At 37.5% G+C, this 17581-nt stretch overlaps 1 protein-coding gene across 2 annotated transcripts in view; it reads right to left on the bottom strand.

Annotated features, from left to right (window-relative positions):
- Positions 1–17581, bottom strand: part of SCFD1 (sec1 family domain containing 1) — a 47500-nt gene that overhangs the window by 20485 nt on the left and 9434 nt on the right. For both annotated transcript variants that reach the window (XR_002440163.1, XM_021401324.1), the window contains exons 7-14: positions 17345–17434; positions 16219–16274; positions 15155–15240; positions 13293–13392; positions 9923–10062; positions 8983–9073; positions 8575–8648; positions 7528–7609 (exon numbers count right to left, since the gene is read on the bottom strand). Coding sequence is in view for 1 of the 2 variants with exons in the window: in XM_021401324.1 (XP_021256999.1) it covers positions 7528–7609; positions 8575–8648; positions 8983–9073; positions 9923–10062; positions 13293–13392; positions 15155–15240; positions 16219–16274; positions 17345–17434 (719 nt within the window). In the remaining variant the exon portion in view is untranslated. The remainder of the gene's footprint in view (positions 1–7527; positions 7610–8574; positions 8649–8982; positions 9074–9922; positions 10063–13292; positions 13393–15154; positions 15241–16218; positions 16275–17344; positions 17435–17581) is intronic.

Raw genomic sequence — 17581 nt, 5'->3', positions numbered from 1 at the left:
TACTATTACTCCTAAGAACACAAATAGGGAAATTTTAAAAAAAAATACACAAGACAAGAGAAAATTAGGATATTTCACATTTGAGTATTGTAAGAGCTAGAGATGACAATACAAAAAAGTCACAAGAATATTTTACTATTGAAAATCGTTGGCAATCAGCCTACACAGGTAGCCACTTGCTTCACAGTACCACATACGTAACACTATTTCTCATTTACTACCTACTGAACACATTGAGAAGAACAGCAGAACAGCAACTCAGTTTAATTCAGCCTTTGTAGAAGCTCATGCTCAGAGCCTACACAAATATACCTATCTACGAAGCAGTTACCGTGAAGCGTACTCAAAATTGACCGTTTGCTACTTTTAGGGGTAGAAGGATGTCTTTGTTCGTCATTGTGACTGTGATTACACACAGAAGTTGTATGGAGTTAAAAAAAAGAGGCAGAGCTTCTTTCAAGCTGTATTTACCTTGTGCTCGTATCAGGAGGGCAGTCACAGCCATGGTTTGCTGGTTACGCTGCTGCAAGGCCCTGCATTAATCATACCTTACTCAGCTACTCAGTAAAGCGATGATCTGCGGCTATGTTACACCAGGATAGAGAACAGAGAGGAACTACCAGCCTTCCAGGTTTTTCATTCAGATGCAATTTGCTATCTGGCATATCAGACACATTCTGTGACTTGTCTCCACAATACTGGACAACTCTAATTTGCATTAGTTTCCTTAACAGTCTCTAGAGACAGACAACAACTGCAAAGAAGCCACTATGTTTTTTTTCCAGCCTTTGCATTATATTCACTTGCTTTTTGTGTTTTAAATAAATTTGAGTTCGTTACAAGGAATTAAAACCAATGTTTTTAGGTTTAAAATATTTTTCCCAGATAAAAGGCATCCAACTAACAAAGGATTGTCACAAAATCCAGAAACTTCCATCTCATTAAGATAAATATATTACTGTTTAATTTGGCAGTGCCTGTATTATCTTAGCTGGTGTTTTGTTTAAGACAAATTTATTCAGATGGCATGTAAAACTCTACAACATAAAACAAAGACGTTAATTCAATAGATTTGTCTACCAGATCAATTTCTAAATAAAATAACTTCAACATGAGATATTTCGAATTATAAGAGTAGATTTCCAGTTCTTTACTCATTTTCAGTGCAAACTCCTTAAAATTCTTTGTAACTCTGTGCTTCTTTCTGACTGTTTCGGTAAGACAAAACAGAGTAACTGCAGCCAAGAAAACTCACTGCCAGTATATAGCTACAGTACTTAGAGCATGAACAGAAATATTAATGGCAGTTATATACTTACTCTCAAAAATTTAGGACAGTTGTTTCTGAAGCATGAACAAGAAAGGTCTTAAGGAGGATCTGGGGAACTACAGGCCTGTCAGCCTGACCTCAGTGCCAGGGAAGGTTATGGAGCAGATTGTCCTGAGGGAGATCACGCAGCATTTGCAGGACAACCGGGGAATCAGGCCCAGCCAGCATGGGTTTGTGAAGAGCAGGTCCTGCTTGACCAACCTGATCTCCTTCTATGATCGAGTGACCCATCTGGTGGATGAGGGAAAGGCTGTTGATGTGGTCTACCTAGACTTCAGCAAAGCCTTTGACACTGTCTACCACAACATTCTCTTGGACAAACTGGCAGCCCGTGGCTCGGACAGGTACACTGTTTGCTGGGTAAGGAGCTGGCTGGAGGGCCGGGCCCAGAGAGTGGTGGTGAATGGAGTTAAATCCAGCTGGCGACCGGTCACGAGTGGTGTTCCCCAGGGGTGAGTGCTGGGGTCTGTCCTCTTCAATATCTTTATTGATGACCTGGATGAGGGCATCGAGAGCACCCTCAGTAAGTTTGCAGATGACACCAAGCTGGCAGGAAGCGTCGATCTGCCTGGGGGTAGCGAGGCCCTACAGAGAGATCTGGACAGGCTGGATCTCTGGGATCCAGCCAATGGGATGAGGTTCAACAAGACCAAGTGCCGGGTCCTGCACTTTGGCCGCAACAACCACAGGCAACACTACAGACTTGCGGCAGAGTGGCTGCAAGACTGTGTGGAGGAAACAGACCAGGGGGTGTTAGTTGACACTTGGCTGAGCATGAGCCAGCAGTGTGCCCAGGTGGCCAAGAAGGCCAATGGCATCCTGGCTTGTATCAGAAATAGTGTTGCCAGTAGGAGTAGGGAAGTCATTGTCCCTGTGTACTCAGCCCTGGTGAGGCCCCACCTCGAGTACTGTGTCCAGTTTTGGGCCCCTCACTGCAAAAAAGACATTGAGGCCCTGGAGCGTGTTCAGAGGAGGGCGATGAAGCTGGTGAGGGGTCTGGAGCACAGGTCTTATGAGGAGCGGCTGAGGGAGCTGGGATTGTTCAGTCTGGAGAAGAGGAGGCTCAGGGGAGACCTTATCGCTCTCTATCCCTACCTGAAGGGAGGTTGTAGGGAGCTGGGGGTCGGCCTCTTCTCTCTTGTAACTAGTGACAGAACGAGGGGGAATGGCCTCAAGTTGCGCCAGAGGAGATTTAGGCTGGACATTAGGAAACACTACTTTTCTGAAAGAGTGGTCAGGCGCTGGAATGGGCTGCCCAGGGAGGTGGTTGAGTCACCGTCCCTGGAGATGTTCAAAAAACATTTAGATACAGCGTTGAGAGACATGGTCTAGCGGGGTTATTGGTGGTAGGTGGATGGTTGGACTGGATGATCTTGTAGGTCTTTTCCAACCTTCCTAATTCTATGATTCTATGATTCTAACTTAGCACTCTTCATGAAAAGAGAACAGACTGAAAATCCTAAAGAACTAAGTTCCTCTACGTTTGCCCAGTTTGTGACACACACTCCCAGTGAGATGGATCAGTACAGTGAGTCTGCTTAGCTTCCACAGCAGCAGGCGACTAACCGATCTTACTAGCAGAAGTGCTAATTAGGGCAGCAATTTTCTTATACAGGTATGCAAGGAATTAGATGGACACCAAGTACAATTTCACAGGAGTACTGAATAGCCTTAAACACTACTAGTTACCTTTTGACAGATTTCCCAGATACGTCATATCAATGAGACAGTTACTTCTCAAAGAGCCAACTATCCCAAGAAGTGCTGATAAGAAGCAGATGTCCCGTTTAGAGGAAAGTGCCATTTTTCTCACTCACTGACAAACTCTCAGACATGCCAAGAGTAAAAGCTGGGGAACAGGAGCTAAACAATCCCGCAGATTCAACAAGACAAGACAGCAAGAAAGAGGTTCCTATGGCTGCCAAGCTGGATAGCAAGGTGAACAAAAATAATCATAAAATAAAGACGTATTTACATTCGCATTCCTTCCTGCCTCCTGCTCTTCATTTCTTAACACGACGTCTTATTCCACACTGACACCATTCAATGGCCTTTCTCATTTCCAGTTCATGGACAGGATCTTTACTGTAGTTAAAGCTCCATGTTTCATCCCCTTTTTTTTCTTTAATATTTGTGAAAGCTTTCATCTTAGCATCTTTAAAAATAATTTGTTATTAAGCCAAAATTTATGATAAGTTACTGAAAAGCACTGGAATCTCCACCTGAGCACTGGACTCCAAAACAAGCATAAAATTCCTTCATTTGTAAGGCAGAGAAGGGGAAGCAGGATTAATTGAAATCTCTTAGGAGGTCATTTTTGTAAGAATTTTACGAGGTTCTCCTATCCTCTTTACTGAGATACTTCCTTTTAGAGGGAGAAAGAGAGAGAGAGAGAGGATATGCAGAAAAAGAAAAAAATCATATATTTTAACTTACTGGAAGGAATTTCTCAAAGACATTGACAGAAAACAACTAGAAATAACAGCCCCACAGAAGTCAATGGAATGAGTGAGGCTAGCCAGGTAACTGTAGTGTGATGGATATGCACAGGCTTATTAATAACAGGGATCACAGGGAAATAATGAAACACATGGGATGTATTCTGAATTCTGACTATGTCTAATCACTTTACCTTATAAATACAGCAGCCGGAGAAAGCCTAATTTGAGCTCTCCTTGCACACGCAGTGTGCTGTGTGGTAGTGATCCCCTCTGGGCTGGGATGGCTCTCAGGGTTACTCCTCAAGGCTGAGAGATATTTACTAACTACACTTGTTGGCGATCGAAATTTTAATTTTGAAAGGTGCCTGATTTATGTATATTTATGTATACGACATCAATCTACTTTCTATAGTAAATCAAACTGCAGCTATATAATTAAAACTGTAAGTGTTGGATACATCCTGCAACAAATTGGCTTAATCTGCTCCTTTCCAGAGGCAGAGGCACTTTAGGAGAAGGCTGGGAGCAGCAGCTACACAGCCATTTCCCTCTTACTGAACTGTGCACAACTACCCACAAAATAATGAAGGAAAGGGCACTACAACTGAACTCAGAAAACAAACTAATTTGCTGGGAAGTTACTTAATTGTCTGTTCTGAATTAGAAAAAAGTGATCTGGACCAGTATGACATATATATTTAACAACGTACACTTTTTTTGTTCATGTGGCAAGACAGAAATGTAACCAGTTTGAGATGAGAACCATTAAAATAGTGGGATTCCTTTACAAAATATGACATGGTTAATTTGGAAGGACATGCAGATAATGGGATCCTACACAGCATCAGGTCTTGAGATCAAGCAAAACCGGAGAAACCTGGTAAGAAAATTACATAGGGATTCAACAAAACCCAAACCAAGCAAGAGTGGGTAATCTAAGACTGATAATAATTTACATAAAAATTCAACACTTAAATTCCTATGTATAAAATTCTAGCAAGGTGTTATCTAATCTACCCCTCTCCCTAACGAATCATTTTAGACAAGCATAAGTGTACATACCATAATTTTAAATTACTTCAGTAATTGTTTGAGTTAGACATGCAAAGATAAGCATTACTTGAAACTCTACAGTAGCTAAAGAAAGCTTAACTGTAGTTCTAGTCTTAAGCTGGCAATAAATATTTGATGGTTCCCCTTGGTGAAAAAAGCAATGCATTCTTTCCATCATTTCACTAAACATTTAGATATGCCAGAAAACTGCCAGGACCCTTGAGCACGTGATTCATTTCTGGTTTCCTCTTGCTGCATCTTAGAAAACGATCCAAGACCACATGGAAAGAAGATATAAACTGAGCACTAAAATATGATCATAGGAGAAATTAAACTCACTTAGGCTAACTAGAGCAGGTCTCATAGCATTCTTTGCACTGATTCTCACACCTGTAAGAATAAAAACACTCATATACTTACTGTAGTAAAAACCATAATGGACAACCCAGAGAATCTATTTTAAAGTCTGAATGTGCTTCCAGATCACTGTAAAAGTGAAAATAACCTGAAAAAGAACGTGTAGTGTCTCACTAGATCCTCATGACCCATACATTTGCCCAAAAACATATCATCTTATCCTAATCTGGTTTCTCATTTAACTTTACATAAAAAAACATTGCAGCACAGCCTCAAAATGCCATAAGAATTTATTTAAAAAGTACTGGCTGAGATTATGTTTTTTTTATGGTGAAAGTACTCCTGAGAAATACACAAGGTGACACCTCATCCTGCATCCACCTTGAGCTAGCTATTTTTTGCAGCACCAGAGAGTGAAAAGGGGAGAAAAAAGCACAAAGCAACTGGGAGGAATTTTACATTCATTTAGTGAAAAAGCTTTTGTGTAGGTAAATTCCAATGGAAAAAAAAACAGAACTTGTTTCTGCATTAGCCTGAGTTTAGATCGTTCTTAAGTGTTTGGAAAAGGAAGTGATCCTTTCTAAAACAAAGAGACAATGACAGAGACACACGCATCATCAACGTACTGAAGAAATTACATGCTTATTTGTCTCACAGTCTTCTACAGCTATATATCCAGTAAGGAGCCAGAGCACTTCACAGGATAAGAATTAAAAATCATATATGGATAAACTGATCCCTGCTCCCTGGGAGCTCCCCAGTAGCAGGCTCCTTTCAGAGGAGGGAGACTAAAGCTAGCAGAGGGCTGCTGCAGAAAGACACTAAGGTAAATCCTTCCACCTCAGGGTGACAGGAAAGTGTCTCAGTGTCACCTATGAAGAATGAATAAGTGCATCTCAATTCAGTTTGTTGCCACGACAATACTGTTGATCAAAACTGCTGTTATTTCTATTCCACACACTGCTCTGAAATCTGGCTTCTGTCCTAAAAATTCTGTATAATACAGTGCTGGTGTAGGCCTATAATTCCTGTCAAACCACTGGGTTTGTTAAGCGTGGAGAAAAGGAAGCTGGTCTATTGTGCTCTACAACTTCCTGAGCAGGAAAAGTGGAGAGGGAAGGAGGTGCTCAGCTTTTCTCCCTGGTGACAGTATGCCTGGGCATGGCTCAAAACCACGCTGGGGAAGATAAGACGAGACACTAGGAAGAACTTGCCTACTGAGCAGGTAGTCAGACTCTAGAACAGGCCTCTTGAAAAGATGGTTGATGCCCCTGACAGTCAATGTTTAAGAGGCATTTGGATAATGCTTTTAATAGTATGCTTTTACATGGGATCAGTCCTAATGTAGTCTGACAGCTGGACTCAATTTTTGTAGGTGGCCTTCCAACTTAAAACTATTTTGCATTTTGTTCTATTCTATATCTTAAAAGTCAGAATGAATTCTTCATTTGTTTATAGTGTTTGGTTAAAAAAAAAATCAGTAGCAGTAATAACTGAGGATGCACCTTGTGCACTTGAGGAAATGCTGAAGTAGTCTTCAAAACATGTTGCGTTCTATCACTTCTAAATAGCACAGCGTAAAATTTCCTAAACTAATTTTCAATGACACTTGGTGCTTGAATCACTTTCTAGAACAGAAATGCAATGTTTCTTAAAGTGTCATCTATAATTTCTCTTGGTCTACTGTGGAAGGAGACGGATCTTCAAAATTATCCGAGTAATAATCGTGGTCTTTAAGTGATACTAAAACTATCTGCAAGTTCTCTGATAAAAGAGCAGCAGACAAACAAAAAAGTGAACAAGCATCTTTCCTAAGAGTATAAATAGTGCACAAGACACGTTTCACACAGACCATGCTGGAAAGACCACTTTGGTAACTTGCATCATCACTGCCACATGTCTGGATATCATTTGGTGAACAGTAAACAGCACTCTTTTGACAAGGACATAAAGCACATAAAGAACATAAAATTAGTGCTTAGACTCCAGTCATAATTTGCCATGACAGGTCCCAAAAATAAACCAAACACTTTTGTAGTAAACTTAATTTAGAAAGAATTTAGCCCACAATAAAGGTTGTGGCCAATGTAATAGCAAACAAGAGCATAGCAGTAAATTCCAAAACAAAGAAATGCGTGTTTACTTCACTTCCCACGCACACATATTCAAAATTCATTCCTCCTCACCCTTCAACACTAGGTAATGTTACATTGTGATTTCTGAAAAGGATAATACAGTTGAGAATGCTCACGTTTTTTTTTTCCATCTCGCTTCATTTGCTCCAGTATTTTTCTCCAGGTAAGGAACGCTTACTCATAGAAAACTGAACTTAGAGAGCTGTCTTACCTTTATATGCTCCAAAACAGCTGTTGCAACATTCGTATGAAGATCAATGAGCCTCTTCTTTTCCAGAAGTTCTGGAAGAGAGCTGAAAAGATTAAATACAAACTAACCTGCTGAGTTGCAGCAGTTAGTTGAATTGTGTATATCTGCTATAGAAAAATTATGGAATACAGTACAGTTGTAACTGAAATGTTTCAAAATATAGATCTAATGATTCTCAAATGGAACAAAGTAATCCACACAAAATGTAATGAAACAGGTTTTTATCATGATTAGCAAAAAATACAAATAACATGGGTAATTTAGTATTCCTACCAAAAGGCTCATGATCAACAACAACAGATATCTGCCCTTCTTACTAAAGTTATGGCTTGCATAATCAACTTTTAGTTTATTTTTGGTACAGATTAAAGTTTCAATATCTGTCAAAGAATAACTGTAAAAGAATATCAAATAATGCCAAAGAATTATCAAATAATATACTAGCTAATAGAATGAAAAACAGATTCACAATTAGGAACAAGTCTAAACCTCAGATTTTTAGTGTCTTTCAAAAAGTGAGGTATCCAGAAGCAGGAAAGTAAATTTCTCATGCAGAGTTCTTAATGACCATAACTTTGCCAAGAGATGTTACAGTAACTACATTACACAAAACGTAATTAATTACACTGTGCAATGCAAGGAGATGCTTCGGGAAGTGGACTTCACTAACTCTTTTTTAAGGAAGGAATGCAGAGATAGTTGAGGGTTTTTGTGATGAAAGAATGCAAGCAAATCTATGATGCACTTTGGTTATTCAGCATTGCTGATGAAACATTTCAAGGCCATGTTCAGAGGACTAACAAACACATGCTGTTGAAGCTGCACGCAGAAGTACTTGTGGAGGATGTGCCATCTTGAATCAGAATAATACAGCATCTATGTTTTATTACTGAGCTGAGTAGCCTATTTTAGAAAATATTTATTTAAAAGGGTATTAAAATTTAAGTGACAGAAAGAATTAAAATAGTTAAAAAACAATTAAAAAATCATGCAACATTGATTACTTACCTAACTGCTGAAGTAAGCTTAGCTGTATTGTCAGAAAGCATGCTTATTGCCCCCTCATCCTCCCCTTCTATGCCCTGGTTTTTAGGGAATGGTTTGGGAAGAAAAGTGAAAATAATCATGAGATGATACACAGAAATACAGTCAGGGTATTTAGAACCAATTTTCCCATAGTGATATTAATGTCTGGATTGTGTTTTACAATTAAGGAAATTACATAAATTTAATGCCAATACACGCAACAAATGGAACCTCCTAAGGAATTACGGCACTCCTAGTCCTACATTTAAGTTTACATTATGCCTAAAACTCAGCATGCACTGACATTTTCAGTTGTTGGCTGGCAGAGGGGGCTGAGCACCTGTGTAAGTCCTATCAGTCTTCAAATAAAATGCATGAGATAAACCATACCATTATACTTTTTAGTCTTTTGACTTCATCTTCTTGGGCTCTGTAGGATTCCAGTTCTTGTTGGACAGATTCAGCTACCTCTGGAAAAGGACTAATGCAATACTCTGCATTAAACTCAGTCAAATCAACAAATCACGCCAAGAATATTGTATAATCAAAGTGATGTTGAAAACATACTTCAGAAATACCAATACATTTATCATTATCAAATATGCGAAAATAGTAGTGTTTTATTTACGTTTACTTTAACTTTCTAAGCAAATTATTGAAAGCAGTAACTATAAACATGTATTTTGATATACAGTTTTGTACTCTGTAACAAAAAGCAGATAAAATGAATGATGGAATGAATATGGACAATGATCGTTCCATCAAAAGAAGTCTTTAAAAATATTTCCAAAGAAACTGAAAAACAGAATTATATCAATATGAAAGAACACTTAGAATTTATATTCACCACATTATTTTTTATCTTTCTTACAACTTACTGAAAGAAGTAATTTTACACGTAGTGAGTTCTCCCCTTAAAATTTAAAACTTAATGAAACACACAGGACAAGCCATATTGATCACATTCTTTCTTTAAAAGCAATAACCTTACAGGCAGACAGAACTTTGTACAGGTATTTGTTCATCCGAGTAAGAGTAAAGACAGCATATGTTCGTTTTTCTTTTTGCACTTCCTAAGAACAGTTACGTCTGTGCTCCAAAAACATTCTATCAATCCCGCGATTTACCTGCTGTACAGATAAAATTAGATTTGAATAGTTAGGTCTGTTAAAAAGAAAACCACCATACTACTCCAGGTACATACTCTAATTTGTGAGCCTCATCTGCAGAATATAATCTACGTCCTCACAGTCAAACAAACCCAAGGAAATCCTACCATAAGAACTGATCAAACTAACAACACATCACTTTTCTACCTAATACAGCTTACCTGCCCTTATGCTTCTGCCAAAATTTATCAGATGCAGTTAAATCATAGGATTTCTTATTTTTTTTCTTAGGTCTAGCGCCTGCTGGAGTACTTTCTGTTCCTGCTGATTCTTCCAAGTTAACTCTATTCAAATGGAAATCCTAAGGGGAAAAAAAAAAGGAACGTTAAGTAAATATTTGACAGTTTCTAATCATTTAATCAGTTTTTTATTCTCAGACAATTATCTCCAAGAATTTTTAATAGAAAAATTACTAACACTGCATTTAATTAAAATGTCCCAAGATGACAGTGAACAGTTTGCTGGTAATAATGATTGCAATGCAAGATCTCCAAAATTACTTGCACTACTGAAAAACCAAAGGCGCCAAGAAACCTTCTTAGAATTAACTGACAGGAATACTGTTTTCCATATGGAAAATAAATTGTTAGGCAATAACTAAGCTCTAAATGCTCAGGTCAAAACCTTACAGTAACGGAAAGTTTCTGTGTTGCAGACAAAAAATATATATATATGTATTTCTCAGGTTGAATTCCACTTACAGAATTACAGCAATTTTAACAGAGATGCAAGGAAGCTCACAACAGTATCTGCTCACAACAAGTATCTACTGTGAGGACTATTCAGATGGACCTTCACACATTCTTCCCTACTTTTTTTTTTTTTAAGACGTGGGTGAAATAGCGACTGCGTAATAAAACAGCAGCTTTGTTGCAAGCTATTATTTTCCCATATAGCTACCACAGATGCACAAATCTAGAACCTACATCTTTCAGGGAAATGACAGAGTAACGTTCACATACAATGTTATCACTGCTTGCTTCCCTGTATGCTTTTTGTTCCTTTTCCCCATTACTTTTGCCAAGGACAGCACTGTGCTTTCTGCAGCATAACCCCTAGTTTTCAACACAGACTTGAACAAGAACCCTGCATGCCAACTTTATCCTAACCCCTCTGAAGTACATCTGCAGTTTCACAGGTGATCTTTGCTTATGAAATAATGATTAAAGGAGCTAAAATACTGACTTTATAGGAAGTGTCAAGAATTTTTTAAAATATGTATTTTTTCCAGAAATGAAACTTGTTATTTTCATTACAGTAGATAACTGTAAGTGAAACTGTCATATAAAAGCCATTTAAAAATGTTTCTAGTTATCAGTTGGCACAGCTCACACTTTCAGAATTCCATTTTAATTCATCCATGCCAGAACAGAAGCAAAACCAAGTTGCTTCCCAGAGGAAACACATGCAGCCAATGGGTAGAAACCTCATCTCAGACAGCATGCTTAAGGTTTCAGTAAAACTAGAATATGTTTAATGTACACTTGATCACTACAAAGTTAATGGAAAAAAAAAATCATTTAGTTGAAAACTCAGCTGTAATTTTTAATGGAGATCTATCTTTTGGCTGAATTTAACTCACCAGTGACCCAAGTTTCCATGTTAGGTTTGGCATTTACAAGTTTTACCAAAATGATTCTTATCAATTCCAGTCCTCCTCATTTGACCTCCACATTCTGTCTTTAAAAAGCTTTCTATCTGTGCCTCCCACTTTTCTGAAACCACTCCCAAAGGGATATTTTAGTCCGAAATGTGGATCTCTGCATACACATCTGTTTATGTGTAGAAACACCACCATTATCATCTCAAAGGACACAGCACTCCACTTAGTGGCTTGGTTAGCATTTAGTTCAACACCCCACAGAACTCCTGGGATATTTTAACCAAGAGCTTCAAACGTGAAAGTAAAATGTACATAATTAACACCACAGTAACACTTTCAGTTACAATTTATGGCCTTTTGAGAGGCTACTGTGGTTATTTAATAAAATATTACGCTCAATCAGTGAAGAATCTGACACGTTTGCCTTTAAGGTGAGTAACTTGAATGGTTTTGAAATTAAACTTTTGCCCTTGACATGGAATCACGGGCCACTTGATTATAATTTTATTAAAAAATTCATGGTCCTATTGTCTCAGTCAAAGAAGAGAAGCAACACGCAATATTTAACAAGTTGTTCCAGAGACTTATGTAGTACAGATAAACATCCAATGATTCCCAAACCATTCTTGTCGTGTTATTCCAGTTCTCTCTCTCTCTGTATTTGTAAGCACTCAGTTTTCACTACGTCTTTAATCCCTCTGACCTCTTGACGGACCAAAGTCCTGCCCCAACGCATTCCTGAGGCTACCAGAAATAACTTTCTCTAGCTAGCAGCTGATCAGGAGCCACGTGGAGGTGGCAGGTATTTACTAGCCAGGCACTGAGCGTTCGCTCATTCAATGGCTTGCAGGCAATGAGCAGAATTAAGACTTTATGCAATAGCATCCGCACCTGTAAAATTCTAATTTGAGTCTCAATTCCTGACTCTTTCACTGATTCTCAAAAGAAACCATCAGAAATGCAATACTTCTATTTGCAAGTCTTCAGACTGTTCAACAGTTTTTGGAGAAAAAACAGCAGAAACCACCTTTTTTTGCATAAGCTTTTCCTACAGAAAGCCCCAAAAACGTTCACTTGTAAAAGAAAAGTCCCATCCTTTAGGTTAATAGGAAGGGACTGTTCACAAGGGCTAAAGTATATAAAATAGAATTTAAAGGTGCATACAAACAAATTACTGTATCTACGTAGGTGCATGCATATATTTTACACCCTCCTCTAACAGCCTAAATCATAAAAACAAATTATTCCTCCATCTATATACCAAATGATTTGCATGATTAACTGAAGAGTACAAAAAAGCCTCCAGAAAGTAATTATTCTTACTCATTTTTTGTATTATTAACAGTGTAGATATGTATGAAATGCAGAAATACCAAGTGAGCAGTATTTGCTTTCATTCAAGTACATCATCACTACTGGTTTTATAAAATAAACTCGAGGAAAGGGCTTAGAGGCAATCTTTGTTCAAAAAAAAAAAAAAAATCTATTTTAAGTTCCTCACAGTAGGGTCATGTACAACTCGGCACATCGGTACCAAGCATCTACAACATCTGGGGAATAAAACAGACACGTGTTTTTGGAAATTCAAACTAATACTAAAATCAGTTTTAAAATTAATTACAAGCATTTTTCAAACACAACTGAATGTACAGAATTTGGAGTTAACATAAACGATTATGAACTGCTGAAGAATGACCTAGGACTGCTGAGTTACGTATCTTTTAATAATATCAAGATTTCAACTTTTTGACAACTTCAGAAGTTATTGCTGAAGAAATCTTCACAGACATTCCTCCAACCTTCCACCTACACTACTTTCAAATAGAAGAAGTAAAACAGATTTTGTATTAAGAGAGAATCTGGAATGAAGTTTAATAACAAGCTGAGTGAAAAAATATTTTTGGTAACAAAATCAGATTTATTCTTACCAGAACATCATGCACTAAAGCTTGGTATGTCCAAGTATGGTGTAGAGGAGTTGCTAAATCTATGTTTCTGTCAACAAGGACTAATAGGGGCCTTTGGAAGCTGAAAAGATGACACTGCATTAGTACTTCTTCAAATAAGTTCAGAACATCCCAGTAACATCCCTGAGTGATACCAGCCACATTCTACATTGCATTTTAAGTTAAATGCCAAAGTTCCTACTGAAGAATTTCACCAGCCTTCCCCAAAGCTTCTGGGGCTGATCACTACCAGTACTTTGTACCAAGTGAAAAAAATACTAAGCAGAAGTCAGAACACCGAAGAATAACTAGCCTTTTAAGTACTAACCAACAAATACTTCTTTGTGTGCATACACATCTGAGTTTCAAACAAGCATTCAATGGTGTAAGAACCTGAGTGGGTCATATCTGACCTTAATCCCACTATGTACCTCAAACATAAAATCTCCCTCTCAACTCTCTTATTTCATTTTAACTCTCTGCTTGGATATGAAGTCTGTAAAGAAAAAAAATATTACTTTCTGAGATGCATTGTTGTAACTGCATCATTAACTCAATTTTATGAGAAAAAACACAAAACCAAGGCACCAAAATAGCTTGGGTTATAGCCATATAAAAATTAATAGTGGAGATAGAAAGCTGTGAATTCACAGGACAACTAGCGTAACCATTTCCCTAAAGCACATAAAACTTACAGTAAATGTGATGGCTACATTATTTGAACAGACAGTCCCATGCTCTGGAGAAGTATTTACATGCAGATACATAATCTCAGGAGCCTATATCATTTGGAAAAGCAAACTCAAGATCAGATACCATTTAGCTGTTACAGGTTCCCATACTTCCTTATGTTGCATCTTGATTTTCTGACGGTAATAACGTTATCACAACAGCAAAGCGAGCTACCCTCCTAAAGGAAGTTCAGTGGTTACAATTCAGTTCCCATAAAAATAAAGGAACTAATATTCCACAGCTGTTCTCTCCTAATGGCTTTCACTCCCATTTCATTTCGTCTCACAATCTGTATTTTTTTTCTTTTAAATGAAAGCTCTGCCCTGAACGAGACAAAAAAAATCTGTAATATCCACATTATAAAAATATAAACTGGGTATTTTTTATCCAGTTAGGAGACTGTAACCTCTGCCTTCAGCTACAGTTTTCCCAATAGGTCTCCTCACCTTTCAAGGTACAGTGTAAACTACCGTAACGCACTTTTGTAAGGCAGCCAGTGGAGTATTCAACTCGCTGGAGGCAAAGGGATGCTGGAGAGGCCACTAAAAACACATTTCAGACACACGCAAGCACCTGCAATGTCTCTTCTCAACCCTCCTTCCCCTCAAAGGATTCAAATGCTGATGACAGCAAGTTGTCTAATCATCCAAGTGGCTTATGCAGTCCTCCTCTGGTAGATACAGAGATCAGCTGATCATAATTACAACTGGTTATATTATATATATGTATAATATATGTTATATTATAATTACAACTGGCTCAGAAGTGAGAAAATGGGTATTTTTCTTTTTAATGGCCTAAAGGTTGATTAACAAATATTCAGAAATGCAGCTGCATGTGATGGTACTGCAATGCAACTATAACCAAAGGGCAAACAAAACTGTCTGCTTCATTGAATAATTTCTGTCTCACCGTCTTAGCCATGTAAGTTTTCAACCCAATTATGCTAAGAGATAGGTAACCTTGCTTTGGAGCACAACTAACTACATTAATACAGAATTTGAACCTAATCCTTATGGTTTTCACCATATAGTGGAGACTTATCCTACTGAGATCTTTCAGACACCTGAAATACGAAAAATAAAAATACACAGTTGTTACTAACACCTTACCTGAACTGGCCAGCTCCAAGCGTGTCACCTGTAAAAAGACTGTTTCTGGCATCTCTTAGATTCTCTCTGAGCTTCTTATCTAATTTCTGCATGGAGAAAAACACTAAACAGTATTTAATGAACCAATGACTTCTTAACCTGTTTATTTAATCAACATTTAAAGATTGTGCTCGCTTTTGCACTTCATAAATGTCTTAGCTATATGAAGTATTAGCCAACTTCACGTTAGATCAGCCCCAATAAATCTCTCCTCTGTTTTTTCTCCCTCCAGTTTTTGTATCTAGATTTAAGACTCTACAGAAGATATTCACATTATATCCAGTAAACTTCCTCTCAGGTAATCAGCATCCTCTCTCTAAATGTGTGAATAAAAAAAATACCAGCACCCACAGGGAACCAGAACAGAAGCAGCAAATTGGGTTGTCAGATATCGTCATAGTAAGCGTTTCATAAAATGAAGAATATCCCCAATATGAATGCACAGAGACTGAATGCTCAGGTTCAACCAACATTAAGGCTTCAGTGATGAAGAAAGCTGTGAGAAATATGGAAGGAATGAAACACAGTGACCCCTAGTGAAGACACTGCTGGAGCAATTTTTAGTTGTAATTTAATTTGGTAATTTCATTCCTGTTTGATGATCAAGATTACTTTAATACAATAAAAATGTCTCGTGCCTCTGGAGTTTCTCAATAAGACATTAACAATTCTTATACAGACACACAAACTCAGGCCAGACAGCAACTTTTTATACAATTTATTTATAGGTTAATTGTTCTAATTTCAATACGCCTCTCAGAAAACCTACGTAAACTCTAGAGTAAGAATGATCATTCAGATTTAAGTTTCTCATCAGCTGATTTCATAACATTACAATTTCTACGTATGAGTCCCATGGAACTAAAATTAATGAAGGAAGGCCGGTGTACATCCTTCCAGTTTTATCTCCTTCACTAAGAAAAGGAGACAATGCCACTAAATCTCTATGTGGCGATGAGAAAAGCAAACAAGCTGCTAAGAAAAGTTTTACAACAGCAATACTGTTTTAGAAGATAATTTCTTACCACTGCCACCATTTCAGCTGCAGTTCCTCTTGAGCATCTGATTATAGGAATAGCTCCTAATAAAGAAAAATACATTGACTGGCACTTGTATTATAGTTTTAAGATCGTAAGTTAGTGTACTTTCCAGAAAAGAAATTTTTAGTAATACTCTGAAATTAAAGTTCTTAAGCGGACAATACCAATTCTTATATTAAATTTTTCTCTCGCGCCAAAACCAAAAATACTCTATAGCAATACATTACCTGATGTTTTACAAAACTAAGAGAATACCTCATGCACAAATTTATGAGAAAGCATATTCAAGAAAGACAGCTAGCATGCAGTGTACTGGTTAAATAAACTCTCATATGGAAGCATTAAAACTTAGCTTCATAAGGTCAGAATTCACTTAAGAGCAATAGCAAGTAATATAACAGGAAACACAAAGTAATGTATCAGTTACATCTCAGTACAGGAAATATTTTCAAAAGCACATTTTCCATGGGAATTCAGGTTTAAAGATCCTTGTTCTGTATCTCACCTATAAATATCAGATAATTTTATGTATAAACATAACAGATCAAATACCACGAGACTGCCCAGAGAGCTCCCACATTCTCTTTTAGGAATACTATCTCAGATCCACTGATCATGGTGAGAACTTACATTACATAACATCACTATAAAAATGTATGGGTTAAGCAACAACAGAATTCACAATAATGCAGATAAATTTAATTTATCTTCCTGTTCCAATAAAAATTTCAGTTCAACTTTTGCAAGGTTTATGTGATGTTCTTCTCCTTTTTTTGAGCTACAAAACCAAACTCCTAGCACTGCTGACCTTCAGTGCAACCTAGTATTTTCTAAGAACAATGACTCCAAAGCCTTCGGTATTCTTCACCCACTGATACTGAAGACTAAATATATCACCTCCCACGTGGGATAGCCTTTATTTTCTTTTGCAGTGATGTACAGGAAAAATTCTATGGAGATCAATAATCCACTCAGCAAAACAATAAGATGCCTGTCACAAAGCTACTTCTGCCTTAATATGGCTTTATAAAAATTAAAAAGTTTCTCTGTCTCACTGATCATGGGTCTATTCTAAAAGGAATGAAAAATATGCTAGAATTTGAAAACTTACCAAGTGTAACGAAAAAACAGAAGAGGCTATCAACAATAGTGTCCATTATCGTTTCCATTTCAGTGTCTGTTATATCTGGTCTGTTAATTGCTGAAACAGTGTGGAAAAGAGTTTAAAAAGGGTTAAAGAAAGAAGTTTATGCCACATGAATACTAAGAAAGTGATCCTCTTCTTACCTAAGAAGAGGTTTGCCAACAGCTTTATAGCTGAAGAGATAAAACCATGAAATGCACTTCT

This window comes from Numida meleagris, chromosome 6 (assembly GCF_002078875.1).
Source record: "Numida meleagris isolate 19003 breed g44 Domestic line chromosome 6, NumMel1.0, whole genome shotgun sequence".
NCBI lineage: Eukaryota > Metazoa > Chordata > Aves > Galliformes > Numididae > Numida > Numida meleagris.
This window is presented reverse-complemented; position numbering and strand designations above follow the sequence as displayed.